The sequence below is a fragment of the Simochromis diagramma genome, unplaced genomic scaffold (genome assembly GCF_900408965.1).
Source record: "Simochromis diagramma unplaced genomic scaffold, fSimDia1.1 OVJJ01000026.1, whole genome shotgun sequence".
NCBI lineage: Eukaryota > Metazoa > Chordata > Actinopteri > Cichliformes > Cichlidae > Simochromis > Simochromis diagramma.
The window spans coordinates 2192593-2210116 of record NW_024386985.1 but is presented as its reverse complement, the minus strand read 5'-3'; the positions used below and the strand labels follow the sequence as shown (position 1 = coordinate 2210116).

Here is a 17524-nt window from a genome sequence, read left to right as displayed (position 1 = left end):
TCTGCAATCCAAGCGCATATTTTAGTAGTAGTTCATGGTTTCAAGTTATACCTAAATGTATGTGTATGAATATGAAATTTGTGCAAAACAGTTCAAATGTAGCCACAAACATGTTTTTATTTTTAAAGCAGTCAAACTTGAGCCTCTTCATCCAGGCTTCAATGCAAAAGCCACACTACCATCTTCATCCTCTCTGTGTCTTACAAATACACCAATTTCGGTTCATTAGACCATTTTCACTGGTGTAGTGTTCACCTCATGGTGTCCCTTTTATTTTTTTTATTTATTTTGCCTGATTGCCACAGTCTATTCCAGACAATTAATGCTGATGTGTCTGCTGCTTATCTGCTTATCGACTCTTACCTGGAGTAAATTTAATTGGTGATTTCTGAGGCTGGTAACTGAAATGAATTTATCCTCTTATCTACAGCAAAAACGGAAAAAGGGGAACATTCAGATCTTTCTTTCCTGTAGTGATGTGAGAGCCAGTTTTATCACACTGTTTGATGATTTTTGGAACACTTTTAAAGAAACGTTCTTGAAATGGTTCAGACTTATTTACCTTTTGCTTACTTACCGTCTGATAGTAATCATGGTGCCATGAGTTTGGTGGTCTTACAGATGGCTTCTAGGCTAACTGAGGCACTTTTCACCGACCCAACATCAATAAACATCTTTATTTCATTCTTGCAGGTTAGTTAAATAAGTGAAATTGAACAGGTGGTGAGCTAATCTGAGAGACCGGGACGATAGTAAAGAGCAGCAGCTCAAAGTAGTGAAAGCAAAAACTGAGTGAGCAGGTGTACAATCGATGGTGCTACTTCAGGTAATTTATGTTTAAATAAGGCACAGCAGCTCGGTTTCATGCTTGTGCTTTGATCTTTTGGAGCTTCCAACCAGGTTTATGAGTTCAAACTGTCATAGCAGTGTAGTTCACTCGTGAGAAAATGGAGGTGATGTACCAAAGACTGGCTGTTTCACATAAAACAATTTTCATTTGGGCTGTTTAAAAACACTCAGAAATGAAGTATTTCATTTTGGGTACAACAGCTTGCCACTGAGGCAATACCCTCTAAGGTACTGCTGCTGTACACTTGACAGGTAGTGCTCATTTGTACTCTTGTAATTTGAAGCTACCGTACTGAGAGCAGTCTGAAGCCTAGTTGGTTAGGAACAGCACTTAGTATGTCAGATCCTTCACTCGGATACATAATTAGCACCAAATGTAGGGAGAGGAAGTAGGTGGCAGATCTGAAATGAGTCATAGTGTACTCTTGTTCCTGAGGTTTACTCCTGCAGGAAGTGCTAGTTTGATCATTTACGCAGACTGCAAAACTACCAAGGGAAAAGGTTTCATATTCAAATTCATCTTCAATCTTATTTAAGTAATAGCATTAACCTGAAGTGTTCCATAAAAATTATCTTTCTGCTTATTTCTCGAACAGTGTAAAATTTCAGTCTGACGGGGAATTCAAATTCAATCCATCACTGGTTTCATCGTTTCGAAACAGATGAGCCAATCGTAGTGAATGATGACAACAAAATCTCAAGAAGTTGAAAGAGGCCTCTCCATGAAATTATATCGGTATTGGCAGTGTACAGAGACACGATTTGAACTCATAGCACTTTAAATTTCCAGCCACACACAGATGGTTAAGTAATACAATGATGATGAAAATAAACAATGAAATGTGAAATTCTGCTTAAGCAAAAAGAAAGTTGGAAAGGAAGCAATAACGCAGGACTGAGGAGCTGCTGTATCAGATATAGAACACTGATTCATAAAGACAGTATGGTGTGTGTAGGACTGAATGAATTTACTTTATAGTGCCATGGTGTAATTTGTAAATGACTTGTGGCAGGTCAGCACACTGGATGGATGGATGTGTGGGATGGCACTGCTCTCTGGCATAGCACTTATCCAATAAGTGGATCTAATGAATTTAAGGAGAGGCTTGATTCATTTCAATAAATTTTCTCCTAGTAACACCACAATGAAACAAACAAAGGAAGAGATGGGGAGACTATTTTTTTGTTCTGACCAGACAGTCAGTACTGCTCTTTTTCAGTCCTTTCCAGTGCTATAGGTATCCCATCATTACAAAGACTTTGCAACAGCAAGTTCTGTTTTGTCCTGACGGCCATTCTTTGATTGAGGTTATAAAATGTGTGGCCTTTTAGACATAAGTAGTGACTTTGCTAACTGATTTAACACATAGAAGGACATGTGTAGGCAGAATTACAGGATGGAAAAAGTCTTCCACCTGTGTGCTGCATCAGTTTTGTGTGTTCTCAGTCTGCTTATGCAACGGGATTCAACTAATCTAAGTACTGAGAACAGCTCAAGAGCAGGGGTAATATCAATCACAGGGACTGATGTGAGTTAATCAGTAGCATTACTTGCTTTTAATTACTGTGATCCTGTCAGCCTGAAACTCAGCTCAGCTCAACGAACTGCTGAGTGGGAACAAGAGTTAGAAAAATCTCTACATTGTGATAAGAGAGAAACTCAAGCCGTAGAAGTCCAGCTACTGACTTTGCGCCTTGAACACTGGCATCCCGAAACTGGTGTTTGATCTCTCAAGAATGACCTATGCTGAGTACTCACCTCTTTACACGCCACACATGAACTACGTTGGTCTTACATCAAGTAAAAAGTGAGGGAAAAGTTATCATAATCATAGAGGCAGATAGAGCCACATTAATAAGAAAGACACTGCTGAAATAAACTGGAAGTTTTTCACAGCTGAGTCAAGCATTGTTACAGACCTGGGGACAACCTCCACCTTCAAGACACCAGCACTCCGCAAACGTTGGCCTCTCTAAGCCACACTTGCAAAAACTGGTTAGAAATAGTTTAAGGACCGAAGAACAAGAGGTGTTGACCTTACCTGAGCTCACCAGCAAATTATATGGCGACATTCAACTGCAATCCCAGCAGTTCACTTCAGTGCTATGTCACATAATTCCCTTCTAAACAGCTGGCAATTATAGGCTCATATAGGGTGTGATATTTTTAACTCTTTAGCCTACAATGCTGTTATGCTGTATCGGCAACCCACTTTACCCCAGATCCTCCTTTTAATGTATGTACTCACTTCACTAAGGTCAAATCTGTCATCACTCCTGCCTGATTTGCTCTGTTGTCTTGCTTCTATGAGCATGCAAAAATAGACTCTATTATCCAGAAACAGCTGTGCTCTCTGTAAGTCTCTGAATAAACCATTTCCAAATATAGATCACTGCAGATCAGATATAAAATATAGTCTTTTGAGTGCAGAAGTGCTGACTGAAATCAAATTGATTTCATGTATATTGTGGATTCTTTTGGCACTGTAACAATATCTCGTCTCCTTTGTTGTCTAGCACTATCATTAGGTCAGAAATTCAATTTGTCCAGTGATTTTGTTTATGACAAAATACCTGCAAAACAAGTGACATTCTCATTTGTCTAATCTGTATGTTATCATGCTAGATTCACTGCTGGGACTATGCCCAGTCTCACAGAGCTCCTAGTGTGACTGAAAACCATTTCTTTCTTTCTTTCTTTCTTTCTTTCTTTCTTTAAAATCATGGAACACTCCCCTGATGTTGAAACTCAAAAACAAGATCGCAGGCTTGATTTGAGCTTCCTCACGGGAAACAAAATGTCCTGAAGGGAATTCTATTTTGTCATTAAAGAATAAGCAGGCTGATACAATAACAGGTGTTTTCTTAGCACACAGGCTGATAATAAATAATGTTGACTGGGTACATGCAGAGCCTGGCACAAGGACATGAAAAAACAACATAAACTCAATAATACAGAACAGCTCCAAGGCCGGGGCCATTGGTGACTCCAGCCCTGTGTGGGAACTAGAAACAGCATTTCCTGTCAGCTGTCTGACTTTTATGCTGCCACAATCTGACACAGGGCGGGAAAAAGTGAAAAAGACAGACTGTGTTTATCTCCGGGATGTGAGAAGCCAGAAGAAGGCAAAAAAAATAATGAAAAACCTGGAATATCTTAGTGTCATCTGCACTGAACCTCTGCAGGCAGCCAGATGCAGGTACTTCATATATCGATCTGTTTGTTTAGTTTATTTGCACAATTCAGCAGCATCTGTGAAGCTATTCCGAAATATCCATAGAAAAAAATGCGTGCATTTAATTGAATTCCTTTTAAATTGCCCCTTGGTCTCATAATACAAAAAAGATTATCTCAAAACTTCTGATAGTCGCCTCACAACATTTGAAAATAATTAGTAGAAACTCAATAAACACAAAGCAGTTGTTAACGATTTTTTTTGTCTTTGTCTTGCTGCTATTGATCGCTTGAAAACTCTGACATAAGAGCACGATGTAAAAAAAAAAAAATTATATCTTTCATATTAGCAGCGAAAATATGTAATCATATATATAGACAGAGAGACTATATATTTTCTTAATTAACAGCAATTCAGATCACACAATATACTAAAGCCTGTTAATATTGCTTAATCGGATTGTCATCTTCGTATAGCAGAGTGGCGCAGCGGAAGCGTGCTGGGCCCATAACCCAGAGGTCGATGGATCGAAACCATCCTCTGCTATCTCATGTTTTAAAATCAGCGCATGTTAAATTTGGTGTACAATTAAACATGCTCATCATAAAGACTCACATTTACCTGCTGGATCGCACAGGGGTACCTCTACAGTCTGTTTAAGATATATTACTATTTCCATTTTGCATTTTCTTGCCATTCTACCATGATTTTTGTAGTATTTGTGGAATTATAGAATAATAACTAAACTAGTTTAACTTACTATTATTACCAACAAAACAATACTAATGTGGAATGGGGGGAATGGAGGGAAATGGGCGCACGCTTGGACACAGAGGTATAAACAGAATAGATCGCAAATTACGAACCTTCTTTGATAATGAATAAAACATAGCAGCCAAATAGCTTTAAATATAATTAAAGTAAACATAAAATAGCAAAGCTTAGATTTAATTTTGACTAAAGTGCAGAGATAAAAATGGACTGAATGGAAAAAACACAACGGTGCCCATGTAGGACACATACACGTAGCTTCTGTACTGAACTGTAGGTGGCGCTCCAAGGAGAACTTTCTTACTACCAAGAAGAAGAAGACGGAGGCGGAAGCTCTTCCATGGAAACAACAGACGCTTCTAACTCATACTCGTTTACGTAGTAGGTGGGATACGGAAATAATGTAGTTTAATTGGGAACTCCTGAATGTTGCATAATTGATAATTAACTATACTGACAGGAAAGGCATCTAAATGAGTCTTATGTCGAATTTTCTTTGTGCAGTTAGAAGTTTTAGCTTTAGCTACTTGCTAGTCAACAGTAGTCTCTCGTATGCAGGATAAATGGTGCCCAACATGGGTTAGCTACTGTGGAAATTGCGTACAAAACATGTGATATTACATATCGAACTGTATCAAGGAGCAGTTTGCCAGAAAGTGAGTGTTTTAAAAATGTGGAAACTAGGCGGCCGAAGCTCCGCTGTGGATCGAGCTCAGGCGTTGCTGTCCGCAAAGCGGAGCTACGGAGGAGACGCTCAGGGCTCCAGGCAAGAGTCCTCATCCAAAACACGGGTATGTACCGAGTTTTCTTTAGCTGTCTACTCCTCCCCCCCCCCCTTTTTAAGAGCTGTCTGTTCTTACACGGGAAAGTTACCTTGTCTGTGGTAAAATTAAATTTGAAATTCTTCAGCATCATAGTTAAAAGCGATGAAATAATTTAATTTGTTTTCTTGCGTTACGTTTGGTAACAATAATATCAGAATCTTTATTGTAACTTTACTCTGATGCAATGCAGTTTTGCATATAAGATAAGATAACCTTTATTAGTCCCACACGTGGGAAATTTGTTTTGTCACAGCAGGAAGTGGACAGTGCAAAAGTTATATAGCAAAATTTAGAATACAATAAGAATAAAATACTGTACACAACTGTACAGAAGAGAATAAAATAAAATATTATATACAGTAGAATACATAGAATAAAATATACAATAGGATAAAAATAGAATTCAAATGCTGTATACAACAGTAAAAATACAACTTTGTCAGAAAAGAGTATTGCACTTAGTCTTATTGCACATGTGTGGGTTTGTGTGTGTTTGATTAGCTGCAAAAGTCTTTGTTGTTGAGTCTGACAGCAGTGGGGAGGAAAGACCTGCAAAATCTCTCCGTCCCACACCATGGGTGCCGCAGCCTGCCACTGAAGGAGCTGCTCAGTGCTGTCAGAGTCTCCTGCATGGGGTGGGAGATGTTGTCCATCAGGGATGACAGCTTAGCCACCATTCTCCTGTCACTTACTGGGTCCAGAGGGCATCCTAGAACAGAGCTGGCCCTGCGGATCAGCCTGTTCAGTCTCTTCCTGTCCCCGGCAGAGATGTTCCCACCCCAGCAGACCACACCGTAAAAGATAGCTGAGGCCACCACAGAGTCATAGAAGGTCTTCAGGAGTGGGCCTTTCACTCCAAACGACCTGAGTCTCCGCAGTAGTTACAGCCTGCTCTGTCCTTTCCTGTAGAGGGCGTCTGAATTATGAGTCCAGTCCAGTTTGTTGTTCAGATGAACACCAAGGTACCTGTAGCTGTCCACAGCCTCAATGTCCATACCTTGGATGTTCAGTGGTAGCAGTTGAGGATGTTTGTACCTGCGGAAGTCTACCACCAGCTCCTTGGTTTTACTGGTGTTGATCTGGAGGTAGTTCAGCTGGCACCAGTCCACAAAGTCTTGGGTCAGTCCTCTGTACTCCTTGTCGTCCCCATCAGTGATGAGGCAGACTATTGCAGAGTCATCAGAGAACTTCTGCAGGAAGCACTGGGTGGAGTTGTGGGAGAAGTCTGCAGTGTAGATGGTGAAGAGGAACGGAGCCAGAACCGTTCCCTGTGGGCCCCCGTACTGCAGATATGAATAAACAAATGAGTTAAATCTAGATAAAAATGTATAATTTTAATGAAAAAGATCAAATAGAGGTTTTAAAGTGGTTTTGCATTGCAGTTCACATCTCTGAGGGTGGTATGTATGTAAATTGCAGATCGTGTGGGTGTAGTTCTACTCCTTGTTACCAGTGCTTTAATGGAGCAGAAAAATGGAGTGTCATAGAGGTTGTTTCTCAGCTTGTTGATACTAGTTTACAGCAGTGGTTCAAACAGGCTGTGAACGCGGTGGGTGGTATTTTCACTCCTGGCCCTCTGTTCTGCTGCTATTCAGGTCCAGGAGTTTTGTCCCACTGAGCTGTGCTTACTGCGTGATGCAGGTCCTTCCTTTCAATAGCAACACTTCAATGTGACATTCTCAGTGGTGCTCTTGTAGAAATTTACCAGCAGATTTTCCATTTAAGCTTTCTAAAGAAGTATTTCTTGTGAGATACTATAAGTGCATTTGAGCTCTTAAAATAATTATTTGATTTGTGTAATTTTAAGTCTTTCATATTTTGATGGAATCTTTAATCTTTTCTAAGCTTTATTCTATGTATGTATCTATCTATCTGTAAACAATGGATTGTATAGTATTCGTATTAAAGGTATGATGCCTTCTCACTCTGCCTGAATGGACCCTGCTGCTTCGGTAGCTGCTAAGTAGGACCTTTGAAGCCTACATTACATCCTCTTGCTGCCTGGGCAGGTAGGTGGAGGCTGGCGTGGCGTGGTTTTATGGGGAAGCCAGAGGTCAAAAGCTTCACCCTTCTTCTTCCTCAGGTTGCTAACCTGCTGCATAGCAGTTAGTGCCTCCTCAAACGATCCCCTAGCTCGTGATGGCTTATATGGAGAATTCATAATGACCTTGTCTTGGCCAGGAAGGCTGGAGAGATTGAGCCTTGATTGAGCCCTTATCCAGCAGGGGGGCCATGTCCTGAAACAGCTCAGCTTGGTAGACTGAGAGCAGGATGACCACATTCAGATTTTATATTGACTGCGCTTCTGATTTATAAACCTTTTGGTACATGGAGGCTGTGAAATACTCCATCTTACCTGGAAGGTTTGGTCCCACCGACACAAGTGAACGTCTGTTCAGATAGAGATGAAATGCCACTGACTGCTCCACGCTAAAAAATGAGCCCCAAAATTTGAGGAAAATGTTTAGTAATGGCTCATCTTCTTTATACACAATGGGACAGCAGTCATGAGCTGCTTGATGGGTGCCTGGCGAGTGGGCAATATTTTTCTGTCTTACACATCCCTGTCCTCCCCCCTGATTGCCATACAGGCAATGCAGAGGGGGTGGGGGTTTTTTCTCAGAGATGGTCAAGGGAAAGTAGGTGACACCTGGGCAAGGGTGGGACACGACATCCTTAACCTTGCTGCCACTGGCGTTACCCTGAGAGGAGCCAATATCCATGATTACTAAAGGTTAGATTTGACAACTAGCAATAGCCACAAACACAAACCACAAGCTACTTGTCTAGCTATTTTTTTTTTTTAACATGCAGTTTGCAGCAACACAACAGCTGCTATTATAACAAGATATTTCCTTGACAAAAATATATAATTACATTGTAAAAGATGTTCCTGAAAACCAGTAAAACCCACATTCGGATTACCTTAATGGCTGTGTCAATAAACAGATTAATTGAATTATCCTGGTCCAGGACTGCTGAGGAGCTCTTAGAGAATGAGAATGCTTGGTGTGGGGCCAGTTAAGGGGTCAGGGGACCCCGTATCCTTCAAGTGATTGGTCTGTCTTAGACAGATATGGTGGTACTGGAGCTTCCATGACTGGTCATGCCAGAAGTTGCTTCCCAGTGAGATTCAGAGTGAGGTTTGATAGAGATGTCATTCAAGTCGTTGTGACTCTGAAGTATAATTCACATGTAAGAGCAGAATGAGGTACTACAGTGATTAAATCTTAAAGCACTTCTTACATAAATATAATCTGTTTCTTTGTAGGTTTCTGTAGGTGAATCTTTCAAACCCAGATCTGCTCCCCCCGAAACACACAAATTATTCTCAGATCTGAGCGACTTGTCCTCAGTCAGTTCAGCTCCTGAGTCTGGAGGGGATGTTAAAGCTACGGATGCTGAAAAGAACCATGGAAGAGAACTGGATTCAAACAAGGTAACTGCTAATTGTTGCTGTATCTCAATAATGGAAGACTACACATTAGTTTTGTTGAACCCAGTAAATCCAACTTGACATGAATTGTATACATTTTTTATTAATTAATTAATTTATAATTTTTTGATTAGGGTCTCAGGCCGCAGAGCTCTCTGGGAGGAGGAAGCAGGTTTTTGAAGAAGGCTCCACCACCAACAAACAGCAGCCAGTCACCCGTCAACAGGGACCAAATGCACCCTGAATCTGAATCAAGGTAAGATTCAACATATAAAAATGTGGTTATTAATTTGCACAAAGAATAAAACGTTTTCTGATGTGAAGTTACCTATTTTAATATCGCTGGTCAGAAATGCATCATCTTCACGGCGTGCCACTCAGACTGCATCCTTGACTAGACTGGCTGAAATTGAGAGTCGCATCCGGAGCCGCAAGCAGGCGCAGGAGCAGGCCAGACAGGAGACAAAATCTGCCCTCATTCTGACTTCGGATTTGGGAGTGTCATCATCAGCAGCAGCAAGAGTCACCCAAACCCCAGAGACATCTGTGCAACAGTCTGTACAGTCTAGCAGTGACCAGAGCCTGAGGGGAACCCGTTTCCTTAAGAAGAAAGCAGCTGGAGCTCTTGAAAACACTAATACATCTCTTACTATGGCTCCAAAAAGTGTAGATGTTAGTGTGAGAGTCAGGTCCAGAGCAGCAGATCGTGTAGCATCTTCAGAGCGTTTGGAGACAAAGTCAGTTAAACTAACGAGTGGTGTCAGTCTGGAAAGTGATGAAGAAGACATGAAGAAACTGCTTGGAGACTCGCTGGACTCGACAGACTATAGCTTCTTAAGACCTGGGAGACCTTCCTCCATGAAAAAGTCAGATAAGGTACACTTGGGTGGTTTTTTTGCTTGGTTCACTCCCATTACTTACAGCCTATAAACTGACAGCATCATTCTGATAGGCATGAAAACAGTTTTAATAAGAAAACGAAACACTTTGAACCCAGTTTTAATAAAAGAAAAAGTTGTTTATTACAGGAAATTGGAAATTGTCTAAATTGAATGATTACGCAGGCAGAGCTAAATCATTTTAACATAATAGACAGACTTTTATGCATGACAGACTTTCATTGTGGAAATAATGACAAGCCGCATTCACACAGTGGTTGTTAATCATGCCAGACATGTACGTGGTTAAGACATCAGGCTGTTTTCCTGCAACCTGCACTTTAAGGGTTACAGTGAAAACCTGATAACGTTTTCACTTTGATGGCTCAGAGACACCGTTTTATCAGCTCAAAGCAGCTGTTCTTTCTACTCATACAGGTATTCCTCAAAAGCAGTCATGAAGTTCACTCCACTCCACTTACTGCCGAAGTAATTCCTTCACCACCCTCCAACACAGCACCACCTCGCTCCTCTGCTTCTCCTTCTAACCGGAGTTCTCCTTTCCGATTCACTGGCCATGCCCAGGCCCGCTTCAGCCCCTCTGTGCTCTCTTCTTCTCCCTCTCCACCCCGTGTCTCCTCCCCACATCCTCCGGAAAGACCGGGCACCTCCTATAGTCCAGAAAGCCCACAGCGATCCCTGTCCTCCCTCTCAGGACGCAGTGAAGTGCTCTCTCTGGACGAGCTTTTCCCTGTGGAGACGGGATCTGAACGCCCACTCAGTGAGATGAGTTCAGTTTCTTCTGAAGGTGAGAGGTGCTCATCAAATGCATTTAGTCCTAGTGTTCAAGAGTTGATTGGACTCAGCTGTGTTCTTTGTGTTTAACTATTAATAGCAATCTAGGAGTATGATGTATTGATCACTCCTATGAAAGAGAGGGCAACATGGCGCTCATTCCTTTGTACATTAATGACACTATATCTGAAATAAAAACACTAATGTCCAAATGAACATCTCATTACTGCTCGTATAAAAGAAGGTTACAGTGTGGTCATTCTTCTGTTCAATAATGAAGTAATGTTATACTTGAAGAAAAATTATTAATGACAAAATGAACTCACAGGATGAATCTAATTTGTTTGGCAGTTCTTGGAAAGCTTTTCATGAAAGCAGAAAACAACATCAGAGGGGAAAAGGGGAATAAAGCATTTATTATCAGTGTCTCGAGAACCTTTTTATTGTATCGAGCCACTGTGAGTTTTAACAAGCTGCTGCATTTGATAGTAAATTAATTTGATAACAACAGAAAAAGAATAGATTTTATCTTCTGATGCACAATGGCAAACACAGGTATTAGTTAAACCATCCGTCTTTCAAGCATGTCCATATTCGCAGCATCATCAGTCATTCCCTCAAAACACACAGTTTTTTTTAAAATTACTACAGTTTAATGTGCAAAGAATTAACTTAGTTTAGACTATCTGTGTTTTGGGATATTCTTTTTTTAAAATTATATATGTATAGATCGTTCTTTTTTAACTATTCCTATTTAGTGAAGTGTTGTGTAAAAGTACAAATAATGTAATAGTTTGGTTTAATAAATGTGATCTAGTGTACCCTGTCATTACCACATGGGAGGTACAACTTCTAGGCCCAAAGACATATTGATAATATTCATAATAAATGTATCTTCACCAGTAATTGATACTGTTGGAGCAGTATGCTACTGGCAGTCATAGTGACCTGAGCTTTATTTCTAGTACCAGCAGCTGTAAACTGAGTAACATGTTATAGTCGGCTACGTGAATATAGACTCTTAAATTCTGTCATTGTGGTTTTATGTTTCTGCAGACTTCAAGATTAATGTGATGACACTGGATGACCTTGCACCTGCTCGCCTTGAATTTAATGCAGAAACGCCAAGAAAACAGGTGGGAAATGACAGGAATTAGTTCCAAACAAGTATAAAGTGAAGAAGAAAGGAGAAAGTTTGCCATTCAGTGTAGCATAATTTAAAGAGGACCTATTAGTCTCATTTATAGCACCATATTTGTATTCTTGAACTCTGCCAGAGTAGCTTTGCATGATTCAGAGTTCAAAATAATCCATATTTATCTTCGACTCATCATATCTGTGCCTTGGTGCAGCCCCCTCTGTTCATACTCACTCTGAAAAAAACCCATCCAACCAACTCTGCTCTGACTGGCTACCCCTCATAAACTCATGATTTGAGCAGTAGGTGGCTTGGGCTGCTTCCACACAGCTGTGTGCCAGAGATGACCATATAAGACTACACTTGAGGTTTTGGCCCGCATAGATGACTTGCACATATGACCTGACTAAACTTTGAGCATTTTTAAAATGAATGTCAGTCACTATAATGGTAAATGCATGAAAGAAAAGAGCATAGCAGGATCCACTTTAAAGGAAATATTTGTTGAATTGCACTCATTATATCTATGAAAACATGTTATACACAAAGTCAAAACAAGCTATGAACACATCATCAAAATATCATCTTTTCAGATATGGGGAAACAGGTGTGTTTTGGACCACAAGACATAATTGTTGCAGTTAAAATTATTAGAATTCTGATTTGCTCATCAGCTCCAAATGGAACATCCAGGTAGTTGGCTGCTAAATGCTTCACTATGATCCCTAGCTGTTGCTTACTTTGTCTGCTGTTGGGTTAGGACTGCTGCTGCCACAGACAAAGAGCAGTAATGATTACCAAAAGAATTTGGTTAAATAACACAAAATAAAAACAATGAGTTTAATGAGAAAGACTTTATTATAGACACTGGATTTGTTGTTTATATAACAAGAATAGCCGGCCACCTAGGGAGCCACCAGCTAGAGTAGTGTCAAAGAAAAGGAAGAAATATTTTAAATTGCTCTTGATGTGATTTCACTGACTGCCTGATGTTCCTTACGGCATTAAATAGTGAGAAAGAAAGCGCAAGGAGCTATGACTCAGGTATTAATCACAGGTTCCTGATGTTATGTGCAAACATTATTCCACAGTGCACACACTAAATAAATCCTTATTTAGAAAAAGATAATAACTGTATGTATGCAAAGTTGTATCCTTGTGTCTGTGATAGTGATTAACGATAATCGACACCCTGAAGTTAATGTAACGCCACTGATATTAATGCTGGAGACTCTAAATTCTGTCCACAAGGACATTTTCTCCTTGCCGTGGTGCACTGAAATTTGCATTAATAATGAAACCAAAAAATCTTACATCATAAAACAACCATGTGTTAAAGCCTCACATTAATAACCACAAGAATTAAAACACATATGTGCAATAATCTGGATATTTACATGTGATATCCTAGGGGATATGATTATAAGTTTGTTTTCTGTCATATCTTAAATATGATTCTTTCTCTGCTCTAAAATGGTCAAAAAATGTTCTAAAGATTTATTAGAATAAACTAAATAGAAATAAACTAAATAGAAATAGAAATTTTATTCCACTGTGGCAGTGGAAAAATGAACCTTGGACTAAGTTTGAATTCTAAGAGGCCCACAGAAATGAGATGGTTTACGTTTACGTTTTAAATAGACTGAGTATAACATTAGCATTTGTAACTTTTTTTAACAACGCTATCCTATACAATAAACCTATATCATAAGATACATTTATATAGAGGGAATCAAACAGATTCACTCTATATTCTAGAAGTATCTGCTAATTAGTGCTAAATAACCACACTAATTAGCTGTGCTAGAAAGTTCAGTCACCTACACTAGAGCACAAACTTCTTGTTGTGTTGTACCGCACACCAAACCGTATTATTACCTGTATTATTATTAGTGGGGTGGCTGTAGCTCAGAGCAGGTAGAGCAGGTCATCCACCAATCAGAAGGTTGGTGGTTCGATCCCTGGTTGCTGCAGTCTGCTTGCCAAGTATCCTTGGGCAAGATACTGAACTGCAATTTGAGTGGATGTGTGAATGTTAGATAGAAGCAGTTAGGCATAGAAAACATGCTGATGTAAATGAGTTGATGAGACATGTTGTATAAAGTGCGCAAGTAGAAAAAGTAGAAATGCTCCAAAAATACTAACAACACAAATACTGTTGAGTGGTCCAGTTTACAGACTTTAATTGAAGGAGGTGAACCAACTGACAGCTGTTCTGCTGAGATATACAGCGAATTCTAGTTATCCTGTCTCAAGGAGATAAATGGGGCAGTAGTAATGCTCCTATTCTTGAGAGGATGAACTTACATTTTGAGATACTCTTCAGCTGGAGAAAGCAACTGTTTACTGCATTTTATTGTGTTTGTCAAATTTCCTTGCATGCAGGTGAAGGCTGATTGTTATAATACGTATAATATTCTTCAGGGGACCCTTTGTTTGAGATCTCTAAATTCTCTGAAGGACTCCCTAGACTGATATCTTTGCTTTCATGAAACAGGGTAGCCCTGTTCCAGGATCTCCAGACAGAAAGCAGCAGCTACACGAGGAGGAACAGCAACAAGACCAGCTGCTGGATTACCAAAGTGACTTTGAGAGTGAGAGCAAAACAGAGCCAGATTACAGTGCCAGTCAAGTGTCAGAGGATCTCCAGAGAAATGGAGGTGAAGAGAAGATGGTGTCAGAAGTCAGAGATGGGGGTTTGGATTCAGACATGTCTGATGGGAGGACAGAAGATGATTATTCGAGAGCTTTCTCAGAAGCAAGTCATTCCTCCACCTCACGGACCTCAGATCGCAGTCACACTTCCAAGTCAAACAGCCAAGGCAGAAGTGAGGACTCCAGACCGTCATTATTACATGAGGGCCAGGCTTCATATCAACAGTCGAGGAGACGTACTTCAGCCAGAAAGGTTTTAAAAGAGACTGCAGTACAGACCCATTCTGGTCCACTGGCTTCAACATGGCCAACAGGTTTGTCTACTACACATAGTATTTGTCTATCTAAGATGTGAGAGAGACACCATTTCTCACCAAAATTCCTTTAAATCATCTTATTAAATGAAAGGAGATCTTGTTTGTATGAAGGCGCTAATCTGAACTTTATCTTGCATTGTTCTTTGGATCTAAGAGAAATACTTATTTACTTTTTAAAATCCTGTAACTAAAATGCCAGAGTAAACTGATATGTCTGAAGCTGACTTAGAAAGTCCACAGAATCCACAAACTTCAGAGCATTTTAAAGATCAGGCTCCGTGGCTTCAGGCATGTGCAGAGAACTAGGAATAATTTTGGGTTGTTGGACTTGAGTGAGCGAGATAAAGAGTGAACTTGGCTGTGCAATACTCTGTAGGTAGGTAGGAATTTTAAATTGGATCCTTAATGCAACAAGTGTCACGGGAGCAGCCATTTGGCATTTGCGTTGCCTGCGAGCACTGGAAGGCAGATTTAATGAGTGACGAAAGCAGAGAATTGCAGAAATCAATACAAGTTAAGATGAATTCATGAGTGAATATCTGAAGCTTCTTTTCACAAAAGAAGAGAAGCTTGAGCGCTGTTTCACGTTGGTGTTGATTGACAGGGACTAACATAAATGAGTCCATGATTATGTATGCCGATGTGAAAGAGAGAGGTCCCCATTTTCTGAGTGGGCAACTAGAACTTATGTCTTATCGCATTGAGCTTTAATTTTTTTTTTCAGATATTCCTGCTGTGGACCCTATGGTGAGCATGACCTACATAAATCCTTCTCCAGTGGTCACTCATACCCTCAATGCAGAAATGGTAGAAGGTGAGAACCAATAAAACTAAATAAAATACAAAATAATTTAAAAAAACATTCTATATTTTTTAACATATGTACTCTTCCCATGGTCGATGTTTAAAATTTTGCTCTTTCACGTGCTTTTTTACCCCTCAGCTGTAAAAGTCTGATTGGGTATTGTTGTCACCCTGCCAGGCGGGCAGGCATGCTGTAGGGGTTTTCAAACTGATACCATAGAAACACCTACAAAAAATCTTCGATGAGTTTGAATCTCAGTGACATTGACCTCAAAGTCAAGGTCAGAGGTCAAGTTTTCAGAAAATCTTATGAATGCAATAACATGAGAACAAAGCGATGTATTATTTTAAAATTCATACCATAGGTGTACCTACTAAGAGCCTGGGGTGTACTAGTACATCAGGCCAATTATGCTCCTCATTGGTTAAAAAAAGTGATCATGATTTTCTCCAAAATGTTTCAAAAATAAGATTTTTGATGGCATTTTCCACATGATCTTGCTGACAGATTAACTAACAGACGGCACTGAAAACACACTTTCACTGAGACTCTTCACTTTGTCAAGAAAACTAGAAAGTTGTCAAATTTTGGATTTGTCACACTGATAACAGAAAATCTTTTAAACCTGGATTCAGATGGTAATTCTCAGGGATTATTAGGGTTTGTACAAGGATGATGGCAAATTTCAAGTGAGTCATACTGATGGCTGTGGTGGGGCCATTTAAAAAATTTTTTATGAAGCTGTAGCGCCATCTATAGGTGATATACTGGGAGACAGTGCCTTCCAGATCAGTTAAATAGTTAAAAGACATTTTTTGTTACTGTCATTTAAACATTCATAAATATTTCAACTTAACCCTGCAATGTGTATCCCTTGGTTCTCCATCAGCAATCAGCACCTTCAATCCAGCTGTATTTGTTCTCAATGAACTGCTAAAACAGCAGCTTGCCATGACAAGGCGGTTCATTGAAAGCAACCGCCACCTGCACTCCAGCCTGGTGCAGAGTCTGGAACCACCAAACTACAGATATACCACTCTCGAGGACACCAAGAAGGTAAAGTATACTCACGCACTGGCTGTGAATAACACTTATCTGTAGCTTTTTGACTCAGTAATGGAAATAACAGACATTTAAAGTGTACTCATTGTACTAATTTCCAGCTCATTATTTTTATTTTTCATCTCCACAAAAGTAATTTCAAAACAATACTGGCCAATACTGGTCAAAGCGTGACTTAGTGAAATTTTCCCCTCTGTTTTCAGCTTATCCACATGCACAGATCTCCCAAACTGACAATGAAGGAAGCTTTAGAGGAGGTACTGCAGGAGATGAGAGAAGACCATTGTATGTGACCACTGTGACTGCAAGGACCAGAAGCTGGATCGTGTCTTAGACATTTTTATACACATTTAAAACCTTTTTTTTTTCCTTCTCAGTGGAAAATGACTATTATTCATAAAACACTGCGTGGAATTTTATATCAAGTGTCAAAATCAAGAGCTGGCAGCCAAATCCATCACTTTAGGTTCTTAATACTGGAGTGGACATTATAAGGCTGTGGTCTGCTAATGTAAAGATGGGCACACCTCCACAGCACCTGCAAGTTAAGGTAACTAACACAGAATGCAACAAAGTTGAAAGCTGATGCTGAAGGTAGACAAATTCATCAGAAGTGAGAGATTTAATAGCCTTAATAGTTATTTATATGCCAAAAGACAACTTTTGTTTTCAAAGAATGTGATTTTTGAATTCATACACCATCAGTGATTTGGAGTCATAGGTGGAGAAAGGAGGCATCAAAGTCACAGAATTAAAAAAAAAAAAAAAAAAAGGCATGGAGTTACAGCACATTTCTCAACTTTAATTTTTATGTGGAG

General features: G+C 39.8%; 1 protein-coding gene and 1 non-coding gene across 2 annotated transcripts; both read left to right on the top strand.

The window, feature by feature from the left end:
- Window positions 1-4499: 4499 nt before the first annotated feature.
- On the top strand, window positions 4500-4571 carry trnam-cau. Its single transcript has one exon. It is a non-coding gene; the product is annotated as a tRNA-Met (tRNA).
- A 598-nt stretch (window positions 4572-5169) lies between these two features.
- On the top strand, window positions 5170-17478 carry cunh19orf44 (chromosome unknown C19orf44 homolog). The gene is made up of 11 exons (XM_040040017.1): window positions 5170-5181; window positions 5481-5587; window positions 8892-9059; window positions 9191-9312; window positions 9407-9932; window positions 10373-10742; window positions 11786-11865; window positions 14365-14836; window positions 15564-15653; window positions 16534-16700; window positions 16910-17478. Exons 4-11 carry the CDS (start codon window positions 9290-9292, stop codon window positions 16997-16999), a joined length of 1818 nt encoding a protein of 605 aa, XP_039895951.1. The 5' UTR covers window positions 5170-5181; window positions 5481-5587; window positions 8892-9059; window positions 9191-9289; the 3' UTR covers window positions 17000-17478.
- The last annotated feature ends 46 nt before the right edge of the window (window positions 17479-17524 follow it).

What these genes read in the sequence shown, in the direction of transcription:
- cunh19orf44 (XM_040040017.1), top strand. Translation starts at nt 9,290, where the DNA reads ATGCACCCTGAATCTGAATCAAG. An exon ending in CACCCTGAATCTGAATCAAG is followed by an intron (nt 9,313 to 9,406) that starts GTAAGATTCAAC and finishes ATCGCTGGTCAG; the next exon opens with AAATGCATCATCTTCACGGC. An exon ending in GAGTTCAGTTTCTTCTGAAG is followed by an intron (nt 10,743 to 11,785) that starts GTGAGAGGTGCT and finishes ATGTTTCTGCAG; the next exon opens with ACTTCAAGATTAATGTGATG.